The 27335-nt window shown below is 42.3% G+C and overlaps 2 protein-coding genes across 4 annotated transcripts in view; both read left to right on the forward strand.

The window, feature by feature from the left end:
• Positions 1–5900, forward strand: part of TAF1A (TATA-box binding protein associated factor, RNA polymerase I subunit A) — a 36853-nt gene extending 30953 nt beyond the window's left edge. For 2 of the 3 annotated variants that reach the window (XM_088845538.1, XM_088845539.1), the window contains exon 9: positions 1582–5900. In XM_088845538.1, the coding sequence (XP_088701664.1) occupies positions 1582–1694 (113 nt within the window). In that variant the 3' untranslated portion in view covers positions 1695–5900. The remainder of the gene's footprint in view (positions 1–1581) is intronic. The other variant, XM_055419865.2, reaches the window with a different exon arrangement.
• Positions 5901–7231: 1331 nt separating this feature from the next.
• The window catches only part of HHIPL2 (HHIP like 2), a 29646-nt gene continuing 9542 nt past the window's right edge, over positions 7232–27335 (forward strand). Inside the window, exons 1-6 of the mRNA XM_055419862.2 lie at positions 7232–8513; positions 12938–13590; positions 14587–14730; positions 16681–17012; positions 21255–21381; positions 26050–26195. Of these exons, the coding sequence (XP_055275837.2) occupies positions 8193–8513; positions 12938–13590; positions 14587–14730; positions 16681–17012; positions 21255–21381; positions 26050–26195 (1723 nt within the window). The 5' untranslated portion in view covers positions 7232–8192. The remainder of the gene's footprint in view (positions 8514–12937; positions 13591–14586; positions 14731–16680; positions 17013–21254; positions 21382–26049; positions 26196–27335) is intronic.

Consider the following 27335-nt stretch of genomic DNA (forward strand, 5'->3'; position numbering starts at 1 on the left):
TTCAAGGTGTTAGTGTGGGGGTTAAGTCAGTCTATCGGGAGCTGAGCTGGGTTTTGTTCTCGGTCTGGTTACCCTCATTACACCCTGGATTTGAATTCCCGCCGTCATCTGCCTTTGCTTTGTGCTTGGAGCAGAGTGTAGGGGCTGCCCTTCCTCCCATGCTCCACTCAAGGCGACCAGGCCCACTTCTCCTTGGAGGGGCCTTTCCCTCCTGGCCGTCCAGGCTGCTCGGCTGTCATATGATTTCAGCTCGGGTGGGCTTGATGTTAGAAGATTGTAGTTTATTTGGCTTTTTCTCTGTGTTACGATGGCAGCAAAGTTCTTTCCAGCTTTCTGTATTCTAGACAGAAGCAGAAATCTGTATTTTGTTTTTGCTAAAGTGGCAGATACATTTAGAAGCACAAATTATTAACACTGCATACACCACTGCTTCCAAACTAACCAAATATTAGCAAGTCTCACATACTGTTTTCAGGGATAATAAACTCATTACTCTAGGTACAATATATATCCTAGCAATTTCCAAGAAAGATGAATAGATGCAAGCTGAGACTATAATAATGTTAATTTTTTATATGTGATTTATGGCCTCATTTATTAAATAAAAAATCTCTTATAATACCCAACTTACATCTTTCTTACAGGAATTTGACTCGTGTCTCTCAGATACTTAACTAGTGATCCTCTTAGCACTGTAAGAGTATGAAAAGCGTGTAGAAGGTCTGATGAGCACCTTGGGCAGAGCTCCTTGATCACCTCTGGCTGCCTGCTAGGTGGTGGGAATGAGAGATAATTTTTAATCTCTTCTAATCTAGAGTTTGTCTGTCCTAATTCTTCACATCAGGGTTTTCTACAGAGGTCTTTGTAATTGTTACAGATATCTCTGTGACTGTTTCACCAAGTCATTGAGAAGGAAGCTATTATAGTTTGCTTTTGCAGAAGGCTTAGATAATATATGAATATGATATACATGGGCTTCCCTGGTAGCTCCTGCAATGTAGGAGACCCCGGTTCAGTTCCTGGTTTGGGAAGTTCCCCTGGAGAAGGGATAGGCTACCCACTCCGGTGTTCTTGGGCTTCCCTGGTGGCTCAGATGGTAAAGAATCTGCCTGCAATGTCTGGAGACCTGGGTTCAATACCTGGGTTGGGAAGGTCCTCTGGAGGAGGGCATGGCAACCCCCTCCAGTATTCTTGCCTGGAGAATCCTCATGGACAGAAGAGCCTGGCGGACTGCAGTCTGTGGGTTCGCAAAGAGTCGGACAAGACTGAACAACTAAGCAGAGCACAGTATAATATGCATATCACCTTAACTGAGGTTTGGGAGGGAAGGTAGAAAACAAGCTGAAGTGTATCCTTTGATCGTGATGGATCAGAAGTATTTTTGTAGGTAGGAGGCAGTCCATTTCACTGGTGATAGTGCTGAGAATGAGCTTAGACGTATCTGCATAGATAATACAAATCCATCTGTTTATATAATCATCAGTGTGCCAGAGTTGAAGCAGAATTTTTACAATGTAGAAAAGCACTTGAAGAATTTAAAAAGTATTAAAACTTTTTGTTTATTTTGCCTTTTTTTTTTAGGTTGTAAATATTTTCGGTATATTTCAAAGCAAGATCATCAAGTATTAAAGAAGAAAATGAAGCAGATGAAGAAATCAGTGAAAAAATACAGCATTGTAAATTCAGGACTCTGATACTGAATTTTAGTTATTTCAGATTAGTAGCTACAGAATAGTAATTCAGTTATAGTTTTAAGTGTATTTATTTATTTGGTATTTTAAGGAATTAGTTTATTTGACTACAAAAAGTTTATTTGTATATTTTTAATATTTTTTTTTACTATCAGTTATAGCTAGAGGAAGAGTCTCATTTGTTCTTTGTAAATACATTTTCCCCTTTTGTACTGTTAAATGTAACATTAAGGAATAATCTTCAAATAAAAATATATTTGTTTAATCTGAGAATATAGCACTACAGCAGTTATTGCAGTTTGCAGCTAATTTGCCTCTGACAATTATGTAATAAAATATAACTTGTGGGACTATTAAACGAACTTGTGTTCTTTTAGATGTTAATTAGGGCTTCCCTGATGGCTCAGAGGTTAAAGCGTCTGCCTGCAATGCAGTGATCCACGTTAGGTTTAACATCATGAAGAATATATTGGTGATCAGTTCTGTTGAGGAAACAGAAGAATTTAGAAAAGGACTCCTCCCCTTTCTCTTTTGGTAATGAGACATGGCAGTGTGGGGTTAAGTGACCTCTGGTAGAGAGGGACCTTTGACTCTAGAGGACATTTGGGTCAGAGAGGGTAGAAGGCCTGCTTGTTTTCAAATGGCACTGGCCTAACTTTAAAGGACTCCAGCTCTGTTGGTCCACATGTTTGCCTGGCACGGCAGTCAAAGACATGCTCTAGAACTCCTGTGTCCCTCTCCTTTCTAGAGACCAGGCTGCAGCAGTGGATGGCTGGACAGTGGAGAAATAGTGTCTGAGCATTATATAGGAAGCCCAGTGGGGAAGCTTCAATCAGATGCCAAGAACAACTTTCCCGGAATATGAGTGAGTTTTTTTAACACGTTGTAGTAACCATTGGAGTAAGTGCTTCTTCAAAACTGTCTTGGATCATGTACATTTACTGTTCAGATAATTAGTATTTGAGTTCCTCGAAGGCTCCCTAACTTCAGAGCAAATCCAGTATTCAGATGGCAAACCACACATTTCCCCCATTGGCTTATGTGTGTGATCATATACTCAAAGTCCTGTTTTCTGCTGCTATTTCCTCACTAAGCTTGAAAACTAAAGTATTAGTCTCTCAATTGTGTCTGACTCTTTGTGACCCTATATACTGTTGCCCACCAGGCTCTTCTGTCCATGGGATTTCCCAGGCAAGAATACTGGAATGGGTTGCCATTTCCTTCTCTAGGGGATCTTCCTGACCCAGGGATTGAACCCCGGCTCTCCTGCATTGCAGATTCTTTACCATCTAAGTCATCATGGAAGCCCACTATTGGCTTATATTCCTACTAATTTCAAACCATCTGTGAGAACATTAGACAAATTATGCTTCGTCAGTAATTTAACATGATATTTTATACTCGATAAATAAATGACCATCAACAAATAACTACCCAACCTTATACTATATATGTGAGACAAGGAGGTGCCCAACAGAACCAACGTAAAGCAAGTGAAAGCTACCAGTGACTGGGATTGGCTTTACCACTGGGAAGCCATGCTTGGGTGGTACGGGAGTTCCATATAAGATTAACCCTATAGGGATGTCCATATCCCATCTATTCCCTGATTCCTTTAGTCAAAAGCTCTAAAATAGGATTTATGAATTCTGATCTCTAGCAGGATGGAGGTGAGAATGAAAGAGAAATGAGTCCATATGGTTATCAAATGTTTGTATCTAATTATGCAGTGAGAGCAGTGAATCAACTGAAGATTTCTTAAGCCCACTAAAAGCCAGTTTCATGAATAATAACGGCTAAAGTTTATCAAGCACTTTGGGCTTCACATTTCATCATCTCATCACTGCAATCCTATGAACTATCCCCTATCTTACCAAGAAAGAAAGTAGGGTAGTCAGAGATTAAGTAACTCACTCAAGGTCACAGCTGGTAGGTGCTGGCATCAGGACTCAATCAGTGCAGTTCCAAAGATCACAGACTACCTGTGGTATGTGTACCGCCTCCCAGGTTAGTCAGTGTTTATAACCTGCAGAGCCCTGAGCTAGGGAACAGGGAAAAGAATACAGGGGAACCATTGCCTTTCCTCTCTTCTGGGCATGGAAGGTTCCCTCTCTGTCCTCACCAATCCCTCCCCTGCAGCCTCTTGTCAGATCACCGCATTGTTTAAGGATCTTTGTACATCTGTCCTAGTAGTATATTATCTGGGCTTCCCTGGTGGTTCAGGCAGTAAATAACCCACCTGCAATGCAGGAGACCTGGGTTTTATCCTTGGGTCCGGAAAATCCCCTGGAGAAGGGATTGGTAACCCACTCCAGTATTCTTGCCTGGGAAATCCCATTGACAGAGAAGCCTGGCAGACTACAGTCCAGGGGTTGCAAAGGGTCAGACATGACTGAGCGATTAACACTAACAATAATCTCCATATCACCAACACAGAATTTCTGGCTTATTAAATATTGAATAGAACTGAATGAAAACTTATGAAAGTTATTGACTGAGTGTGCTTATCCCATAGGCAGTAATATTTTAGTGAATTTCTGCCAAGTTCAGACCTCAAGAGACTGTTAGGTTTGAATCCTGGGTTTATCATAAGCTTTCATACTTTCTTTACCTATAGATTAGAGACAAGTAAAATTATTGCTATATTAAAAACATATATATACATCATGATGCAGTGAGCATTATCTGGGCTATAACTTGTAACACCTTCGTGCCATACTTTTCGTGCCATAATTTTCGTGCCATACTTTTCCTTTACCTAAAGCATGACCCTAAGTGTTTCATGGAATCTGAGTCTGAAGTCACTTGTCTGTACATTGGTAATGGAATATCTGCCCTGTTTAACTAGTAGAGTTATTGTGAAGATCACCTGAGATGAAGTGAGAAAATGCTTCTCACTGTAATACATAATACAAATAAGAGTTATTAATACTTTCCCTGAGCTCAAACACACCTGCTCATTTTCAGATTGTTAGAGCAGGCAGATGCCAGAGAAAGCAGTAAACATTGTGTGAGAGGTTACTGAGCTGGAACATTGCTTTTTATGTTGTTTCTATTCTATTCCATGACCTGATTCTGAGATAAACACCAGATTCTTAACCTCATTTTTAAAAGGCACTTGTCTTATGAAACATCGTGTGCATGCCAGTGTGTGGGTACACATATATATTTTATATATATAAAATGATATATTGAAATCCTAACCCTCTGTACCTCAGAATGTGACTTTATTTGGAGATCGGGTCTTTACGGAGGTAATCAAGTTAAAATAGGATCATTAAAGTGAGCTCTAATCTGACTGATGTCTTTATGAAAAAGGGAAATTTGGACACAGGCATTCACAGAGAAGGAAAGTCATCTGAACACAACGACAGAAATCAGGGTGATGTATCTGTATAGAACATTGCTGGTAAACCCTGAAAAGCTAAGGGAGGGGCGTGGGCCAGATTCTCCCTCCTGCCCCTTAGAAGGAACCCACCTTGCTGACACCTTGATCTCAGGCTTCCAGTCTCCTGAGCTGTGAAACAATAAATACTTGTTGTTGAAGACCCCCAGTTTGTGGTACTTTGTTATAGCAGCCCTAGAAAACTAATACAGTAGTTTTTAGAAAATACCATGTTTGTTTCAAAAGTGAAAGCTAAAGTGATTTCAGATACTCGGTCTGGGCCCACCTGTGGTTCCAGGTTTATCTCCTAGGCTTACCTCACAGTCAGAAACTGCTGTCCATTCTTCCCCACCTGTACCTTCAATACCCTGCTCAACCTTCTTTATGATTTTTTTCATATCCTCAAGCCTGATGTCATCTCTTCCTCCTTGGAATCCTCTAGCAGTTTGTTCCTTCCTTATTATCTCAATATAATGTTCCTTGTATTATTTAGATACTTATTTTAACATTTCTTCTCAGAGCATAAACTTCTTGAAAAAGTTTAGTTCATGCATCAGTTTTCTGTTTAACATTCCTCTTCCAGTATAATCCTTTGCACATAATCATAAAAACCTACCGAATTGACACTGAGACGTCTGTTATAAAATTAATTACTGCATCATTATTATATAACCAAACATATGTAATTATATCTAAAATATGCAGTCCCACCTGAAACATTGCATATTTTAATAATCAGAAATTCATGCTGTCATTACTTCTGATGGGACCTGCAAACCAATCTCTCCCTGCTAATTTTATAATCACTGCCCCAAACAGTAAGATCTGACTTGAACTTACATAGATTTGTGTTTAATTATGTATAAGTTTTTTAATGCTTATCCATAATTCTGTAAATAGGGTCATTAAAATTATTTTCCAAAAATGAGACATTCCTTTGGACTCAATTTTTCTTCCTGGCAAAAGGAAAACTGACACAAACGTCAGTAAAGAATCAAAAAGTACTCTTAGGTCCTACATGGAATGAGAGAATGCATTCATTCTCATACATTACAGGGTAGCTGGTCACCTCACATTTCTGAGAAGGTCTCAGGGCTGTGAATTCACTGGCTGAGGTTGGTCCAAGAGCAGTTCCTCCCGCCCAAGCCTTCCCAAGCGATGACATTATCTGACCTTTGAGCAAACAACCCTGTGGAATCAGCACAGTCGCAATGAATTACAGATGCTGTGTTATGTATGTTTTAAAAAAGCAACATTCAACAAGGTATAATACTGAACCGTACCCATGGGAGAGCAGGGCTGTGCTGGGAAATCATTTTAATGAGTCCCTCTTCTTGACTTTTCTCATGGTTATACAAACATAGTTTAAAAGCTACTCTGGGCTTTCATAATCCAAAGCATCGTGAGCACAGACTTGGCTAGACTGAGGCTCAGTGTCCCTTCTTGGTGATGCTCTGGCAAAGGCTCTTGGTGCTGAAGGGGGTGCCAGGTGGGGAGCTCTCCTCCATCCAGAAGAATCTTTGACTTCATCTGCATTTTAGAGGGCAGTGTTTGCCAGTAAGGACATTTCAGGGTGGAGTGAACTTGTGGAAAAAACCCACAGGAAAGTGGGCTCAGGTACCAAATGTCTCCTGTGAGCCTGAACTCCTCCTGTTCATGCATCCATTTGGGTTTGAGTTTTGGATTCTGTGTACTTCATCACACATTCAAGAAATATTTATCAAAGGCCCATTATGTGTAAGGGACATGTATAAAGCAAAACTTGCTCGGTCTCACTCGGCTCTTTCTGACCCCGTGGACTGTAGCTTGCCGGACTCCTCCATCCATGGAAATCTCCAGGCAACAATGCTGGGCGGATTGCCATTTCCTGCTCTGATAAAGCAAAATGTGTATTAGTATTCATCAGTGCTAATGTTGAAACACATGCTAAGTGAGGAGGGCTGCCCCCCAAAAAATACAGATTTGGCAAAAATAACCCAGACGTTCTGTGCTTCCTGATGAAACCATCCCAAATAGTCCTTGCTGATGCCTTGTTTACACTAGGTGTGAACCTCTCCTTTTCCTTCACCATCTCCTCTTTTTTTTCAGTTTTATTGAGCTATAGAACTATATGCTTAAGGTGTACAGCATAATAATTGGACTTCCATACATGCCCACGATAAATTCAGTGATGATCCATCATCTCATATAGATACAAAGTTAAAGAAATAGAAAAAAAATTTTTTCTTGTGATGAGAACTCTAGGATTGACTCTTTGAACAACTTTCATATAAAACATATAGGTGTTAATGATATTTATCATATTGTACATTACATCCCTAGTATTTGTCCTATAAGGAGGAAGTTTGTACCTTTTGACTGTCTTTGCCCAATTCCTCATCCCCCCATAACCATAAATCTGATCTCTTTTCCTGTGAGTTTGTTTTTGAAGTATATTGATCTATGTACAACACTAGGTTAGTTCCTTTGACGTAACGTAGTGATTCAGTATTTCCATATGTTCCAAAATGACCACCATGATAGTTATGAAAGTGTGCTGTCTTCCTACCCCTCAAAATACACACCTTTCTGGGTCTCACGAACTGCAGGGCCCCACCGCCTGCCCCACCTCACCTCCGTCTTCCCAGATCCACACCCGAGGTCCCTGTGTTGCTGTTGGCACGAAAGGCACACTGGAACACCGCCTTCCAGTGTGCTGTCCAGGACCGTGTGCTGTTTGCTGTTCTCCTTGGAGATCCTGACTGCTCAGCTTGGGAATGGGGCTGTAAACAAAGTGGGAATTTCCCGTAGGAATTCTTTGAAGTTTTAATAAACCCAGTTCATCTGCTGTGGACATCACTGCACCTTTCTGCCAGCACCCCGATAACTACACTCCCAGCAGGCTGTACCAGTTTCCTGTTTAGGGGACTGGAAGGGACTGGACGCTGCTCACCGCTTTCACAGGAGACAGCGGTCCAGCTCCCAGAAGGCACATGGCTCAGAAACCACCTCAGTGAACCTTCAGAGGAGAGAAGAGAAGGAAGGAAGAAAAACACAGCTGGGGCGGGAGTGAGGGAACCAGCCCGGAGCAGGAAGCCAGCCTGAGCACGCAGTAGCCAGAGTGTCCCTAGGGCAAGATGCTCAGAAGGTCCATTCCCAGGGGTGGTTGGAGTCGGGGGACCCCCTGGGTCCTCACCTCTCCTCGAATTTTCTGTCTCAGCCTCATAGTCTTATTGGGCCAGGTGGGGCTGCTGCAGGGACACCCCCAGTGCCTGGATTACCGGCCTCCCTTCCAGCCCCTCCAGCATCTCGAGTTCTGCTCTGACTATGAGTCCTTCGGCTGCTGTGACCAGCATAAGGACCACCGCATTGCTGCCCGGTACTGGGACATCATGGAATACTTCGACCTAAAGGGCCATGAGCTGTGCGGTGGTTACATTAAAGACATCCTTTGCCAGGTGAGCAGCAGCCCTGAGGGAAGGTAAGGGAGCCAGCTTTGGAGGCTGCCTTCTAGCCCCAGCTGATAGAATGTTGGGATGGCTGGTGAGGGTCTTGGGGGGAGGGCTCTTTGGGCACCCAGCCCTTGAGAGAGACTCACCTGTGGCTGCCTTCACCTGGGGCTTTGGGCTCTGGACTGGCACACTGAGGTGGAGTTTGGTTCCCAAAGCTCTCCCTCCGGGGTTCTGCGGGCCCTGGTGTATTATTCACGGAGCTCCGGGGACAGCTGTGGTCTGGGACCTCCCTGCAGGGCACTGAGAGCTGCGAGCTCCCATGGGTGCTCACGGAGCGTGTGGACGGAGTGGTGGCATCTGTTGGGATGCGGTCCTCGGCTGGGTCATTTTTGCACCAGGCGCTCTCTGGTGTGATGAGGGGGGCTCTCCCCAGCTTTCCAAACCTGGCCTGGGAGAGCTTCAAGCTGCTCAGTGGCAATTACTCAGAGGTTCTGCTTCTCCCGGCTCTCTAGTGGCCAAAACCCACATCCCTGGCAGACATCACCTCTGTAGGGCTCAGCCTGAACCCATGTCAGATGCTGGGTGCTGACACTGACTTTGTGGGAAGAGGGGTTCAAGGGTGCCGGGGAGAGTCTAGTTGGAGGGCAGATGAAAGAAGCTGTCATGAGGAGGAGCACTCTAGTGATGGGTTGGGGATGAGACAGCAAATCTAGGCAGATTGGAACCCCACCACACCCCCAGCCCCCGGGCATGTCAGTGCAATTACTTGGCTATCCCGCTGTGATCCCAGAGCCAGCTGGCCACCCCACCTCCCTGGGAAGTGAATAGAACAGAACCTAGCCCAGAAGCCAGCCACCTGGGAAGCATCGCCTTGGGCTGTCCTCTCTCACCTCAGGCTCCACCCTTAGGCTGTTTCCTGGAGAATTAACTCTGGGATAACCATCTGGGCAGAAGCCCGGCTCTTATGAGCAACACTGAGGTTTCTGGATGAAGTCCCCAGATAAAAATGTCTCCTCCTTCCCTCTCTCCTTCCTCCCCCTTCCCTATTGCATGAGGTTTCAGAAAGCCAAATTCAGCAGCTCTCCTGTTTCAGGGATTTGAGGAATAAGAATAACCTACGCATGTCCATAAAGGAAAAGAATATAAAAAAGAATATACGTATGCATAACTGAATCACTTTGCTATAGAGCAGAAATTAACACAACATTGTAAATCAGCTATGCTTCAACAAAGTTAAAAACGGAATAAATACCCTGGTGGCTCAGTGGTAACAAATCCACCTGCCAATGCAGGAGACACGGGTCCAATCCCTGATCTGGGAAGATCCCACATGCCGCAGAGCAGTCCCTGCACCACAACTATTGAACTTGTGCTCTAGAACTGGGGAGTGGAAACTACTGAGCCCACGCACACTAGAGCCTGTGCTCTGCAACAAGAGAAGCCACAGCAATGAGAAGCCTGCACACCACAGCTAGAGAGTGGCCCTGCTCTCGGCAACTAGAGAAAAGCCCGTTCAGCAAGGGAGACTCAGCACTGCCAAAAATAAATAAATAATTTAAAAAGTTAAAAACAAAGCAGAAACAATGACCTAAATGTGTCTATTAATATTTATTAAAATTCACAACTTAAATTTCTTCTCCCTCTTTCTTCCCCAAAAGTATGTTCCTAGCAATGACTCTGCAGGCAGCTACTAGGACCCCCATTTTACTCACGAGGTTTTTTTCAATAGCACTTATGTATTTAGTTGCAACATGTGGGATCTAGTTCCATGACCAGGGATCGAACCCAGGCTCCCTACATTGGGAGCGAGGAGTCTCAGTCACTGGACTACCAGGGAAGTCCCAGAATTAGGAGTTTTGGTAGCTCAGCTGGTAAAGAAGTCACCTGCAATGCAGGAGACCCCAGTTTGATCCCTGGGTTTTGAAGATCCCCTGGAGAAGGGAACGGCTACCCACTCCAGTATTCTGGCCTGGAGATACTCCATGGACTACTGTCCGTGGGCTTGCAAAGAGCTGGACATGACTGAGTGACATTCACTTTCACTATCCAACGTCAAAGAGTGCCATGGCACAAATCCACAGGCTCAGGCTCCAAGTCTCGTGCCCTTTTGATCATACCATGCCGAAGTCAAGTCACAACAGCCTTGGCCAGTCCACTTACTGGTTCCCTGACCTAGGGCGAGCATAAGCTCCAGCAGGACAGCAACTTTGGGCATCTCACTCACTGTTAGCAGCCCCAGTGCAAAGCACAGTGCCTGGCACCTAGGAGAGATTGTTCCTGGGCCTTTGTTTTCTAAGATGGAAATGATAGTTCCTGAGCTGACTGAGTAGAGGCAACTGTGCAGATTCTAAATGATACCTAAGAGTGTGCCATGCGGGTGATTACTTGTCTACAGCCTCCTCTGTTCCTGGGTATTTCATCCTTATTTTTGTCTTCCATCTCTCTTCTTTCCATTCCCCAGGAGTGGACAGGTCAGTCAGGTGGGACTCAGAGTAGTTCATCTGGCTTCTTGTTAGCAGCTCTGACAAGTATCCTAAATGGAAACAGCTCTGGGAGAGAGGCTGTGAATCCCTGGGCTCTTTCTTCTGCTCTTCCCGATAAGAGTCTGCTGCTCTGCAAATCTGCAATCAGGATTGAAATAAGAAAAAATGGGGAACTCAACACATCTGGAAATGCTACTGATCCTTCTCTTAGGTGATGAGAGAACAGACATGAATGAGACAGCTCTGGGCCGGCAGGTGGCAGGGGAGGTGTCTGTGATCAGAAGCAGCTTCCGGAGTGGACCCTGCCCTACTCCATGGCCCCAACCACCCCCTTTAAACTGGCCTTTCTGGGCTTCCCTGGTGGTCCAGTGGTTAAGAATCTGCCTGCCAATGCAGGGGACATGAGTTCAATCCCCGGTCCAGGAAGATTCCACGTGCAGCAGGGCAACTAAGCCCATGTGCCACAGATACTGAGCCCATGCACCTTAGAGCCTGATGAGAGAGAGAAACCGCCACAGTGAGAAGTCCACGCACCACAACTAGAGAGTAGTCCCTGCTCACCGCAACTAGAGAAAAGCCCACGCAGCAGTGAAGACCCAGCACAGCCAAAAATTAACAAAGCAAACAAAAGCGGGCCTTTCTTACTTTCTTGACCGCAGTTGCTTCTACCTTTCATCACTATTGAAAGTTGACTGCCTACAATATTCTGTTTTCCTGCTAAAAAACGCTATGACTTAGGGAGGTCTGACTAATGGGTATTCTTTGTTCACAGTCCTTGTATTTTTGTAAAGAACAGTTGTATGGCCCCACAGCCACAATTTAAATTTGTGTAGTTCCCAGAATGGCGCTTTGTATATATTAAACACTTTAATATTTTTAATAAATAAGGGAAGAAGTCACTACATGCTTAATCTCTGGGAATGATACGTTGCATGTTCATTTTGATAGTTTTATTTTTAAATTATAAAATATTTTGAATGGAACTTCCCTAGTAGTGGTTGGGATTTTGTTTTTCCACTGCAGGGGGTACAGGTTTCATCCCTGCTTGGGGAACTAGGATCCCACACACTGCATATCTGCACAATGTGGCAAAAAAAAAATTTTTAACATATGGAAAAGCACAGAGAAATTAAATAATTAACATGACAGATTCTGGTGGCTCAGATGTAAAGAATCTGCCTGCAGTGTGTGAAATGCGGGAGACCCGGGTTTGATCCCAGCATCACGAAGATCCTCTGGAGAAGGGAATGGCAACCCACTCCACTATTCTTGCCTGGAGAATGCCATGGACAGAGGAGCCTAGCGGGCTACAGTTCATGCGGTCACAGAGTCGGACACAACTGAGTGACTCATGCAGATCCAATACTGAAATTCAGCAAATGTAAAACTGCCACACTGCTTCAGATGTGCATAAAGAAATTAACTCTTACAGATACAGCACTTATAATAAAAAAAGGGAAAGATGGAGACATTTGGTACTACCTCTTTTTTATTAAAAAAAATTGAACATTTAACAAAACTCTATATGTCAAGAACAAAGTTATAGTAAATCCGAGAGAATTCCACCACCACCCCACCCCGCCCCCCGCCGGCCTTTCTGCTTTCTAGGACCATTAACTCTGTAGAAACTGTGGGTTCCAAAGAAGAGTTTTCTTTTTCAGCAGTTGGTAAACAGGAGCTCCAGAATCCTGGTTTTTCCCAGACCTGTTTTCCCTCTTTTTGCTCAAAACATAAAGTTGATTACAACATCCACACAGATATGACTTTAAAAAATTAAAATAAGTATATTGCATCAAGAGGGAAATAATTTTGTAATAAAACCAAAGTAAAGTCAAGATTTAAAAACTCTTAAAAAAAAAACCCGTCAAATCCTTGAAAAGGGAAAAATTGGTTCCAGCCCTACCATGGCCAGCCTGCCTGGGGGCTGAGGTCGCTCTTCTTTTCCAGGAGTGCTCGCCCTACGCAGCCCACCTCTACGGCGCGGAGAACCCGCGCACGCCCCTCCGGAACCTTCCTGGCCTCTGCTCTGACTACTGTTCTGCATTCCACTCGAACTGTCACTCCGCCATCGCCCTGCTGACCAATGACCGCCGTCTCCAGGAGTCCCCTGGAAAGGATGGCGCACGGTTCTGCCACCTCCTCAACCTTCCCGACAAGGACTACTGCTTCCCCAACATCCTGAGGAGCGACCATCTCAACCGCAACCTGGGAGCGGTGGCCGAGGACCGTCGGGGCTGCCTGCAGCTCTGCTTGGCCGAGGTGGCCAACGGGCTGAGGAACCCGGTTGCCATGGTCCACGCCGGGGACGGCACCCACCGCTCCTTCGTGGCTGAGCAGGTGGGGGTGGTGTGGGTCTATCTGCCTGATGGGAGTCGCCTGGAACAACCCTTCTTGGACCTCAAGAGCCTCGTGCTGACTACTCCCTGGATTGGGGACGAGAGAGGCTTTTTGGGGTTGGCTTTTCATCCCCGATTCCGCCGCAACCGCAAGTTCTACATTTATTATTCATGCCTGGGCAGGAAGAGGGTAGAGAAGATACGGATTAGTGAGATGAAGGTTTCTCGGGCTGATCCCAACAAAGCCGATCCCAAATCGGAGAGGTGAGGCATACTCATGAGAGTCTGCAACTGTGTGCTGTGTTCCAAAATATTGCCAGTTGGTCCTCTGAGGTAAAATAGAGGAACTTTCCTGGGTTCAGATCTACTAGCCTATAATGAGGACAAAAGTCATTGCTGATTAGTGGGTTAGCCCAAGTTAGAATCTTGAGTGTGTGATCTTCATGACTATAACCACCCATCTTTACAGTTACCTTGGAGAAGGAAATGACAACCCACTCCAGTGTTCTTGCCTGGAGAATCCCAGGGATGGGGGAGCCTGGTGGGCTTCCGTCTATGGGGTCGCACAGAGTCGGACACGACTGAAGTGACTTAGCAGCAGCAGCAGCAGAACCATGCTTGCTTGATTTTATAGAGGGTAAGCAATGGCCAGAGGCCATAAGGATTTGAGAAATGATTTTAAATAATATCCACATTAAATATAACAGTAGCCTCTGATTATTGTGTGACCATTAGATCTCAGGCCTTTTATCTTGAGCATGGGAATTCCCATCCTCTCTGGAAAGCTTGATGCAAGGTAATTAAGTCTGGTCAGATGAAGGGCCCAGCTCTAACTAACCCCAAGCTCATGCTCTTTTGCTCCACCATTCCACCCTTTTTTCCTGCTCCATTCTGCCTTATCTTGCTTTTCTCATACAGGCAGGTTTAGAGATTGAAAAGAGCATGAAGGAAGTGATAGACTAACCTCTGCTAGATTGTCCAAAGGATGGGACTGGAGGTTCTTGTACAGAAGAGGGTAAGGCTGAGCACCAGAAAAGGGTGATGGTTACCCCGCTGTATCTACAGCTCGTGAAGTCAGGATGTGAAAAAAAAAAGAAAAAAATGACCCATGACGAAGTCATACTAGGAAGTGAGGGGTGTCCAAGAGCTGTTGAGGTACCTATTTTGTGGTCCTTGGCTGGCTTGGACCAGTCATTTCTGGGTGTCTCAAGAGTATGCTGTATCAACTTTCATCAAAGCATGGTTTCTTTTTCCTTCCAGGGTCATTTTGGAGATAGAAGAACCAGCCTCAAATCATAATGGTGGACAACTTCTTTTTGGCCTAGATGGCTATATGTACATATTCACTGGGGATGGAGGACAGGCTGGGGATCCCTTCGGCAAATTTGGAAATGCTCAGAACAAGTAAGCTGGATGCAGGCTTGCCCTGGTGTAATTTTTTTGCTGAGGTGGAATCTGCAGAGGGTCAAAACCAACTCATTTACTGCAAGACGTAGTCTCCTCTGTTGACACAATGGGAGGAACATTTGGGTTTCTTGTTGTTTTTTTTTTTCTTAATATTTTCTTGGAATATTTATTTATTTGGCAACCTTGGGCCTTATGTGGGATTGTTCACTGCAATTCTCAGTCTCTCTAGTTGTGGCATATGGGCTTAGTTACCCTGTGAAATGTGGGATCTTAGTTCCCTGACCAGGGATCAAACCTATGCCCCCTGCATTGGAAGGTGAATTCTTAACCACCAGAGAAATTCTGTCCTATACTTTTCAGGCATAATGTATTTTTATAATTAATATTGTGGATGTTCAACATGACTCTCAGAGGGCCATATAAAGATGAATTCAAGATTTTTAATATATATGAGCAGGACATTATTTACTATGCCGTGATCTGACCATCTAGTTCAATTCAGCTCAACAATATTATTGATTACTGTGTTCCAGGCACTGTGTCTCACGTGAAGATACGTGAGTAGTTAGTTAATGAGGCTAACAAGAAGCGACAACAATGTGTATTTGTTGCTTACTGTGTGTCCAATGCTATTCTAAATACCTTATGTTTATTTGAGCACATAATTCTGACAGCCACAAGGGCAAACATTTTAATCTCTTTTCTTGGTTGATGTATTCCCACCCTCTAGAATAGTGTCTAGCAATGGTGTCATGCCATAAATACATTTGGAATGAATGGATCCTATGAAGTATAGGTATTATGATAGCCATTTTACAGACAAGATAATAGAGGCAGAGAGGAGTGAAGCAGTCTATCCAAGGTCACACAGAGAGTAAGTGGCAGAACCAGAATTCAAACTCAGACCATCCAGCGAGGCTATGCCATCTAGAGGAAGGTCACATGATCCTTCTGCCCTTTGTACCCAGCAAGCATGTGACTCTCGTTATCCCTAGTAATAAAAATATTAGGGTTGATAATAATAAAGAGCTTGCATTTGTTGAGTGCTGACTGTATGTCAGAAACTGCGTGACATGCTATATGCACACTAACTCATTTAACCCTTACATCACAACCATACTGCAAGGTAGTGTTACTCTCCCCTGCTTTACAAAGCAGGAAACGGAGGCTTAGAGACCACAGTCAACAAAAGCCTCTGTTCTTTCTACTGACCATATTGTTACATGAGGAAGAATAGAACCAGTTCCTTTAAAAAATTCAAAGTATTAAACCAAACCTGAGAGAAACCACCCCATTATAAAAATAGAAAGATTGGAGCTGCAACTTGCTCAGTGTCACATGGACCAGGACTGCATCAAACTTTTGCCTAGTAGTTCTCTTTGAGTCAAAAATTGGAAAGTCTTAACTATATATATATATATATACACACACACAGACACATATATATGTGTGTGTATGTGTGTGTATATTATCCCCCCATGTGATTCTTGATTGTCAGTTGAGATCCACTCTCAGTAGACTCTCTTGGGCCATCTCCTCTAGTTCTGAGATGTTTTATTTCATTTAAAATATGTAACCTGAGATCCACTCTCTTGAAAAGTTTAAGTGTGAAGTACAGTATTATTAATTGTGGGGAAAATACTACTCTTGCATACAAATGGCCAGCAGGTACACGAAAAGTTGCTCATCAGCAAAATGCAAGTCAAAACCGCAGTAAGATATCACCTCACACCTGTTAGAATGACTGTTATAAAAAAATCAAAGGAAAAGTGTTGGCAGGATGTGGAGAAATTTGAACCTCTGTATACTGTTGGTGGGAATGCAAAATATACAGTGCAGCAGTTATGGAAAACATTATGGAGACTCTTCTATAGAACTAGCATATGACCCAGCAGTCTCACATCTTCAGATTTCTCCTGTTCCTGTTTTTGGCTTTCTTCCTTTCAGAAGTTCCCTGCTGGGGAAAGTGTTAAGGATCGATGTGAATGGGGCCGGCTCAGGTGGCAAGCGGTACCGAGTGCCCGTGGACAATCCATTTGTTTCTGAGCCGGGGGCCCATCCCGCCATCTATGCCTACGGGATCAGAAACATGTGGCGCTGTGCCGTGGACCGAGGGGACCCCGTCACGCGTCAGGGCCGAGGTCGGCTGTTCTGTGGGGATGTGGGACAGAACCAGTTTGAAGAAGTTGACATCATTGTTAAAGGTGGAAACTATGGCTGGAGGGCAAAGGAGGGGTTTGAATGTTACGACAAAAAGCTCTGTCAAAATGCCTCTTTGGGTAAGTGAGAAGCCCTCTTATTTCTTGAGTGAATTGGATGAATTGCGGGCGGAGGTGGGAGAATAAAACCTGGAAGTGTTTTCCGCTGCAGGTCCTCACAATGCCTTTGTTTGTGTCCTGTGGAATCGTGCTTCTCAGAGTGGCTCTCTAGCCACTGGCACCTGACACTTGGGGCGTTTCTCGCTAACTAATGAATTGAATCCTGGGTGGATTGGGGGCGTGGTGGGATTGACCTAGGAATCTATATTCCAGATAAGTTACTCACATGATTTTCAGGTATACAATTTTGAACCATCCTCAAAGGAAGATAAGTGGCTGTATGTTTTTATTTATTTGCAACTGCCACTGAAATGATATCCTATATACAGTCCCTAAACAAGGTATGCTTTAGAAACTCCATCTGGCTCAAAATTCTAATTTTCTGACTTTATTTTATCACCATTTCTTGGTCTTTTTGTCCTTCTGTTGCTGAACTCAGGTTTGGTTGCCTGTTACTAAGGAATCCAATACTGAGAGATAAGTGTTGAGTACAAGGAAAGATAGCTTTACTGAGGAAGCTGGCAATCCTGGGGAGAAGGTGGACTTGTGTCCCAAAGAACTAATTTCCCCTTGCTAATCAGGGGAAGAATTTTAAATGGAAGTTTTAGGGGTATATAGGTGGAGGGAGAGAGCTATGTAGGACAGGACAGCCATCTCTGACACTTTTCTGGAAATTGATCATACAGGGTGGTCTGATCAGAGTTATCTTGATTGTTTTAAGTATAGTTAACACAGATGACCATTATATCTACTACTGTGGGCAGGAATCGTTTAGAAGAAATGGAGTAGCCATCATGGTCAACAAAAGAGTCTGAAATACAGTACTTGGATGCAATCTCAAAAACGACAGAATGATCTCTGTTCGTTTCCAAGGCAAACCATTCAATATTATAGTAATCCAAGTCTATGCCCCAACCAGTAATGTTGAAGAAGCCGAAGTTGAACGGTTCTATGAAGACCTACAAGACATTTTAGGACCAAAAATGATGTCCTTTTCATTATAGGGGACTGGAATGCAAAACTAGGAAGTCAAGAAACACCTGGAGTAACAGGCAAATTTGGCCTTGGAGCACGGAATGAAGCAGGGTAAAGGCTAATAGAGTTTTGCCAAGAGAACGCACTGGTCATAGCAGACACCCTCTTCCAACAACATAAGAGAAGACTCTACACATGGACATCACCAGATGGTCAACACCGAAATCAGATTGATTATATTCTTTGCAGCCAAAGATGGAGAAGCTCTATACAGTTAGCAAAAACAAGACCAGGAGCTGACTGTGGCTCAGATCATGAACTCCTTATTGCCAAATTCAGACTTAAATTGAAGAAAGTAGGGAAAACCATTAGACCATTCAGATATGACCTAAATCAAATCCCTTATGATTATACAGTGGAAGTAAGAAATAGATTTAAAGGACTAGATCTGATAGATAGAGTGCCTGATGAACTATGGACGGAGGTTCATGACATTGTACAGGAGACAGGGACCAAGACCATCCCCATGGAAAAGAAATGCAAAAAGCAAAATGGCTGTCTGGGGAGGCCTTACAAATAGCTGTGAAAAGAAGAGAAGCAAAAAGCAAAGGAGAAAAGGAAAGATATAAGCATCTGAATGCAGAGTTCCAAAGAATAGCAAGGAGAGATAAGAAAGCCTTCCTCAGCGATCAGTGCAAAGAAATAGAGGAAAACAAAAGAATAGGAAAAACAAGAGACCTTTTCAAGAAAATTAGAGATATCAAGGGAACATTTCATGCAAAGATGGGCTCAATAAAGGACAGAAATGGTATGGGCCTAACAGAAGCAGAAGATATTAAGAAGAGGTGGCAAGAATACACAGAACTGTACAAAAAAGATCTTCACGACCAAGATAATCACGATGGTGTGATCACTCACCTGGAGCCAGACATCTTGGAATGTGAAGTCAAGTGGACCTTAGAGAGCATCACTATGAACAAAGCTAGTGGAGGTGATGGAATTCCTATTGAGCTATTTCAAATCCTGAAGGATGATGCTGTGAAAGTGCTGCACTCAATATGCCAGCAAATTTGGAAAACTCAGCAGTGGCCACAGGACTGTTAAAGGTCAGTCTTCATCCCAATCCCAAAGAAAGGGAATGCCAAAGAATGCTCAAACTACCGCACAATTGCACTCATCTCACACGCTAGTAAAGTCATGCTCAAAATTCTTCAAGCCAGGCTTCAGCAATATGTGAACCGTGAACTTCCAGATGTTCAAGCAGGTTTTAGAAAAGGCAGAGGCACCAGAGATCAAATTGGCAACATCTGCTGGATCATGGAGAAAGCAAGAGAGTTCCAGAAAAACATCTATTTCTGCTTCATTGACTATGCCAAAGCCTTTGACTGTGTGGATCACAATAAACTGTGGAACATTCTGAAAGAGATGGGAATACCAGACCACCTGACCTGCCTCTTGAGAAACCTGTATGCAGGTCAGGAAGCAATGGTTAGAACTGGACATGGAACAACAGACTGGTTCCAAATAGGAAAAGGAGTACGTCAAGGCTGTATATTGTCACCCTGATTATTTAACTTCTATGCAGAGTACATCATGAGGAACGCTGGGCTGGAAGAAGCACAAGCTGGAATCAAGATTGCCGGGAGAAATATCAATAACCACAGATATGCAGATGACACCACCCTTATGGCAGAAAGTGAAGAGGAACTCAAAAGCCTCTTGATGAAAGTGAAAGAGGAGAGTGAAAAGGTTGGCTTGAAGCTCAACATTCAGAAAACGAAGATCATGGCATCTGGTCCCATTACTTCATGGGAAATAGATGGGGAAACAGTGGAAACAGTGTCAGACTTTATTTTTTTGGGCTCCAGAATCACTGCAGATGCTGATTGCATCCATGAAATTAAAAGACGCTTACTCCTTGGAAGGAAAGTTATGACCAATCTAGATAGCATATTAAAAAGCAGAGACATTACTTTGCCAACCAAGGTCTGTCTAGTCAAGACTATGGTTTTTCTCGTGGTCATGTATGGATGTGAGAGTTGGACTGTGAAGAAAGCTGATCGCCGAAGAATTGATTCTTTTGAACTGTGGTGCTGGAGAAGACTGTTGAGAGTCCCTTGGATTGCAAGGAGATCCAACCAGTCCATTCTAAAGGAGATCAATCCTGTGTGTTCATTGGAAGGACTGATGCTAAAGCTGAAACTCCAATACTTTGGCCACCTCATGCGACGAGTTGACTCACTGGAAAAGAGTCTGATCCTGGGAGGGATTGGGGGTAGGAGGAGATGGGGACGACAGAGAATGAGATGGCCTGATGGCATCACCGACTCGATGGACATGAGTCTGAGTGAACTCCGGGAGTTGGTGATGGACAGGGAGGCCTGGCGTGCTGTGATTCATGGGGTCGCAAAGAGTCGGACACGACTGAGCAACTGAACTGAACTGAACTGAATCTTTAGTTTCAGGGTTGCTTTGTTTCCATTTCCTTGAGGCCAGTTCTTGGAACTGTGGGAGATGGAGTAGTTTATGTTATGGCTACAGTCTGGCCATCATGTAGTTAACTTCTTCCACTGGTGGGAGTTTCATTATAATACTGCTCAAAGGATATGGCTCAGTATATATCTATAGACTTTGAGGAGGAACTAAAGTTCCTTGATTTAGTTTAATGACTAAATTATTATTATTTTGTTCTGTTTGACTATTTTCCTTGCTTCTGTATTTTTTAATTCCTCTGATTAAATTTATTCTTTGGCTAAAGTTTTTCTGTAGACAAAAGGCAGGCGGAGGACAGGGGATGGTCTGTCCTGAGAAGGTCTCAAAGCAGTCATCCGGTCCTTCAGTTCAGTTCAGTTGCTCAGTCGTGTCCAACTCTCCGCGACCCCATGAATCACATCCGGTCCTTACAATGTTCCAAATCCTAAACCTGAGTATCTGCCATATTGACCTGGGGGAAAATTTTAAGGGTGTGGATTTCCAGGTCACTGCCCCACAGATGGGGGAACTTTAGGCTTCCTCTATTCTTTCTGAGGCCAGTGAAATGGGAAGCTCGTGAATATCATGGCTGGTCTGTTAAGAAGATAAACATGATTTACTTGGCTTTCTGTCCTCCCAAAGACCAAGAGATGAAACATTCTCCACTCAGTAAGGCAATTGGTTTTAAAAACTGCCTTCTTCCGCCTTGAAGCTCCGAGTTTAGCTATGACACTCTTTTTCCTTGTTCCTGGACAGACGATATTCTGCCAATCTATGCTTATGGCCATGCAGTGGGCAAGTCAGTCACTGGAGGCTACGTCTACCGTGGATGTGAATCCCCAAATCTCAATGGTCTCTACATCTTTGGAGACTTCATGAGTGGGTAAGGAAGGATTGAGGTCCCCTCTCTCTTTTTCAACATTTTAATTGGAGTAGAAATTGCATATCACAACATTCAATGTCTTAACAGTGTGGCTGTATAGTTTTACAAATGTATACACTTTTATTAAGACTAATCGTATCAAGATGAAGGACATTTCTATCACTGTAGAAGGTTCCTTCTTGCCTATTGCCTGTTAGTACACCCTTCCTTTCTCCCCGCCGCCCCCACGTTAGCCAGAGATAGCCACTCTCATCATAGATGCTGTTTTCACATGAAATTTGTCAATGCTTTTGCATGTATCAGTAGTTTATCTCTTTTATTGCTTTGTAACATTAAATTGCATGAATATGCCAGAGTTTATTCATTTATTTTCCTGTTGATGGATGTTTTGGCTGTCCCCAGTTTGGGGGGATTGTGAATAAAACTGCTGCAAAGCTTTGTAGTTTTCAGTGTAAAGGGTCTTGGATATCTAAGTATTTTGTAGTGTTTGATGCTATGTTGAATGTTGCTATATATATATAACAAGTATAATATATATTCAGCATATATATAACATGTATATTAATTCATAACATGTAACTAGTTCTAGTGATTTTTTTGTTTATTCTATTGGATTTTCTATGTAGAAGATAATTTTGCTATGAATATGGATACCTTTATTTTTTTTCCTGAATTGGAACCGTTTTATTATTCTTTTATTGATTTGTTACTTCATTTTTAACCTTTAGTACAATGTTGGATAGAAGTGGGGGAAAGCATTCGATTTTTTACCAATAAGATAGATGCTGTCAGCTGTGTTTTGTGTATGCCCTTTCTCAGATTGAGGACATTTCCTTCAGTTCCTAGTCTGCTGAGAGTTTGTATTAGGTACGATGTTGCATTTTGTCATATGCATCTTTGCATCTAGTGAGAGAATCATGAGGTTTTTACATTTTTAGTTTGTTAATATGGTGAATTGCATTGATGGATTTTTTTAAAATCACTGAAGCAATCTTGCATTCCTGGGATAAAAATATCACTTGGTCATGTTGTATTTGATTAATGAATTGTTTTTGTTTTAATATATTGTTGAATTCAACTTGCTAATGTGTTTGGAATGTTTGCATCTATGTTCACGGAGAAGCAGATGAGGTGTAGTTTTCCTTTCTTATAATACCTTTGTCAGATTTTGGCCTCAGGTTAACTTGAACTTTATAAAATGAGTTAAAGAGTATCTCCTTTTCTTTAATTATCTGGACTAATTTGTGCAAAACGTGTTTCTTCCTTTCAAGTGAAGCCATCTAGATCTGATGTTTAATGGTAGATGACCATTTTAATGGTAGTTGGGCCCTGTTTTTTGATCCATTCTGACAATCTCTGTCTTTTAATTGGTACATTTGGACCATTGACATTCAAAAATATTATTGCTATGATTGAAACGATATCTACCATACTCACTACTCTTCTATTTTTTGATATTGTTCTTGTTCCTGGTTTTTCTTCTACTCTTTTTCTGCCTTTTTCAGATGTAATTGAACATTTTATTTGATTCCATTTTCTCTCCTTTGTTAGCATATTGATCATACTGTTTTTTGAAATCTTTTTTAAGGAGTTGCTTAGAGTTTGCCGTATACATTTACAACTAAGCTAAGTTCACTTTCAAACATTTCAAAACTTCATGGGTAGTCTGTGTTTTATAATAATAAAATAATCCTACTTCCTCCTTTTTGTCCCTAATTGTTATCATTCATTTCACTTATATATAAGCATATATAGTAATTATAACAGTGATATATAATAATTATTAACATTTTATAACTTAATAATACTATTATTTTACTATATATATAAGCATGCATAATTAAATACATTGTTGCTATTAGTATATTGAACCTACTTCTATCTGTTAGACCAGTGAAGAATAAAAAAAAAGTTTTGATTTTTACCTTCACCTATTCCTTCTTTGATACTCTTCCTTTCTTTGTATAGATTTGAGTTTCTGACCGATACTGTTTTTCTTCTATCAAAAGAACTTCATTTAACATTTCTTGCAAGGTAGATGCACTGGCAATAAATTCCCTCAATTTTTGTTTGTCTGAGAAAGTCTTCATTTGTCCTTCATTTTTGAAATATAATTTCACCAGGTACAGGTTGGTGACTTTTTTCTCTAAACACTTTAAATATTTCACTCTGCATTCTTTTTGCTTGCATGGTTTCTGAAGAGAAGTTTGATGTAACTTTTATCTTTGTTCCTCTATACTGAAAGTGCTGCCCCTCCATTCCCAGCTTATTTTCAGATTTTCTTTTTCATTATGCCTGATTTTCCATAGTTTGAATAAGATATGACTGTAAGTAATTTTTAAAGAATTTATCCTGCTTTGTATTCTCTGAACTTCCCAGATTTGTGGTTTGATTATCTAACAGTAATTCTGGGAAATTCTGAATAATTATTGTTTCCAATATTTCTTCAATATTGTTTTCAATATTTCTTCTGCTCTTCTCTCTCTTTCTTTTCCTTTTGATATTCCTGTTATGCTTATGTTACAACTTTAGTAGTTGTTTCACTTTTCTTGGATATTTTGTTCTTTTTTTTTGGTCAGTTTTTTTTTCTCTCTGCTTTCCAGTTTAGAGGTTTTGATTGAGATATTCTCAAACTCAGAGTCTTTCTTCAGCCATGTCCAGTCTACTAATAAACCTGTCAAAGCGTTTTTTATTTAAATTACGGTGTTCTTGATCTCTAGCATTTCTTTTTGATTCTTCCTTAGAGTTTCCTTATCTCTGCTTACATTGTTCTTGCATGCTGTCTGCTTTATCCTTAGAGCCCTTAGTGTATGAATCATAGTTGTTTTAAATTCTGAATCTAGTAATTCCAACATCACATGCCACATCCAAATCTGGTTGTGATGCTTGTTCTGTCTCTTCAAACTATGTTTTTTTGCCTTGTAATTCTTTCCTGATTGCCAGATATGATGGGTAAAAGAAACTGCTGTGAATTGGTCTTTAGCAAAGTGGTGGTGATGTATGGGGGCGAGGAAGTGTTCTAGTCTTATGATTAGGTCTGAACTTTTTAGTGAGCCTGTGCCTCTGGACTGTGAACTTCATCAGTGTTTCTCAGAAGCCCTCCTGCCTCCATACACATTTAGGTGGGACAGGATGGCTAGAGTTGGCTAGAGTTAGGTACTTCTTTTCCCTGGGTCTGTGAGGTTCTGATAAAATCCTGGCAGGTTAGTCTTTGGTTAGTTTCTCCTGAGGACAGACGTTTGATAAGAGAAACAGAAAGCACTGGTGTATTTCAAAATGATTCCTTTCTCCTTCCTCCTGCTGGAAGCACAAGCAGATTTTTCTTGATATTTATTTTGGGAAACTGGTCAAGCTCCTGGAGGTAAAACTCACAAAAGTGTGCGGACCCTGGATGGCTGGGCATCCCTGTCTAACTCATGCTTTGCCCATATGGAATTTCTAGCAATTTGTCAATTACAGGTTAGGTTTTCCAACCCCAGAACTCATACCCGTGAAGGTTTGTGCTTGTGGTTTTCTGTAAGTTGTGATTCTCTGTGTCTGCCTGCTTGTCTCTCCAATGTTGGGGGCAGTGGTTTTCCCTACAACCTCACTTCTCTTATGAATCTAAGAATAGTTGTTGATTTTTCAGTCTTTTGCTTATTTTAGGATGGTGTGCCGACTTCCAAGCTTCTTACATGCTGGACCAGAAACCAGAAGTCCTCTGAAGTGTTCCTTGTGGAGACTTTTAAATACAAATTCAGTTTCTTTAATAGATATAGGCTTGTTGTTGTTTAGACGCGAAGTCGTGTCTGACTCTTTTTGACCAATGAACTGTAGCCTGCCAGCCTCCTCTGTCCATGGGATTTCCCAGGCAAGAATATTGCAGTGCGTTGCCTTTTCCACCTCCAGACACAGGCTACTCTGCTTATTTCTTTCTGAGTGAGTCTTTGTAGTCTGCCTGTCAAGGAATTTGTCAGATCCTTGGGATTTAATTGTTCTTTTTGTTTTTCCCATAACCTCTACCCACCATTTCACCCCCACACATAACAGACATGCAGTGATTTTTAATTGAATCATATGCACTAGAATTACTGGGGGTTGAGCATCTCTGTTTCTATAAAACTTTTCAGCTGATACCCCTGGTTACCCAATTTTCTCTCCCTTTTCTTCTAAAAACCTTCTTTTAGTTCAGATAGATGACAGTGGAATACAAAGTAACATCTGCTACTCTACAGACATAATAATAATATCTACTGGTTTTGAGTCCTTACTGTATGCTAAGCACATGGGTAATATATGAATATTTACATATATTATCTTATTTAACCTTAACAATTCTTGCCTATGGTAAATTCTCTTACTATCCACCATTTTATAGATGAGAAAACTGGGGCTTAGAGATGATAAGCAACTAGCCAGCTAATAAAATTTAGTCTTTTGTGGTGATGAAGCCTTCACAGGACACCAAACTCCTCTTAAAATAGCAAATGAACTTCCCCATCTAAGGCAAGATGGTGTCAGAAATATCTCTGAAGCAGCTTTTTTGATTCCTAAGGGAGGTTAGTTATTGATCTCTTATGGAAGATTCAGTCCTACTATTCCAGGATTCCCAGATTCTAGGAGGAAAAAAAATATCCTGCCGGGTAGAGATATGGATTCCTAAAATATAAGGTTTTGCTTTTCATCTAGTCGACTTATGGCTTTGCAGGAAGATAGAAAAACCAAGAAATGGAAGAAACAGGACATATGCCTGGGCAGCACTGAGTCCTGTGCCTTCCCAGGGCTGATCAGCACACACAGCAAGTTTATCATCTCCTTTGCTGAAGATGAAGCAGGTAACAAATGTTAACAGTTTATTGTATTTCTGGTTACTGGATCTTAGATAATCGCAGGCATTGTGAACTGAACATTTATGTTGTTGTTTGGTCGCTAAGTCATGTTCGACTGTTTTGCAACCCCATGGACTGTAGCTCACCAGGCTCCTCTGTCCTTGAGATCTCCCAGGCAAGAATACAGGAGTGGGTCACCATTTCCTTCTCCAGGGGATCTTCCTGACCCAGAGATCAAACTTGCGTCTCCTCCTTGGCAGGTGGATTCTTTACCACTGAGCCACCTGGGAAGCCCCAAACATTTATATAATAACTATCATTGCTGTTGTTATTATGACCCTTATTATTTAAATAGAAACTACCTCTTCTCCTATTTTCACTATCGGCCACCTTTTATAATGAACTGGATACTGTTCTAGGTATTTCACGTTTTAAAATCTTATTTAGTAATCATGACACCCCCATAATGTAATTATTTTGCTTATTTCACCAATGAGGAAACAGACTGTGCCAACTCTCCCCTTCTTGGCTGGCTGTGCAGCTCACTGTGCAGTTAGACCGAGGTCTGCACTGAAGTCTGTTCAGCCCTTGACTGCGAAGGAGGGCATGTGCTCTTCCTCCCTAATTCTGTTCTAACCTGTGGTTACACAAACATAGACAGAGCCAACAGTGGGTATTTATCCTTCTGGTGTTGCCTGGAAGAAAGTACCTCTGATGATCAGCCACTGGCTGGGCTGGGCTCTTCCTGATCCTGCCCAGAGTTTGTTAGGCAACTTCTGTTAATGAACAAGGGAGAATTTCTTTCTTGAGACATCTGGGAAAAGGGTAGACAGCTAAGTAGGAGGCTACACACTAGAGCCATTAGGCGTATGTTAAGGGCATCAGCAGAGCAAGGCATTTGTGCACATATGAGAGAGAGCGGTGAAGGGAAAGAGACAGGGATTTAGCTTTAATAAATATCCACTCTGTGTTGACCTATATGGGTGGGGTGGGAGGAAGATTCAAGAGGGCAGGGATATATATCTTTATAGCTGATTCACAGCTTCCCTGGTGGCTCAGACATTAAAGAATCTACCTGCAATGTGGGAGATCTGAGTTCGATTCCTGGATCAAGAAGATCTCCTGGAGAAGGAAATGGCAACGTAC

The sequence above is a fragment of the Moschus berezovskii genome, chromosome 17, assembly GCF_049115385.1.
Source record: "Moschus berezovskii isolate FMDL1 chromosome 17, NW_MosBer_1.0, whole genome shotgun sequence".
In the NCBI taxonomy this organism is placed as follows: Eukaryota; Metazoa; Chordata; class Mammalia; order Artiodactyla; family Moschidae; genus Moschus; species Moschus berezovskii.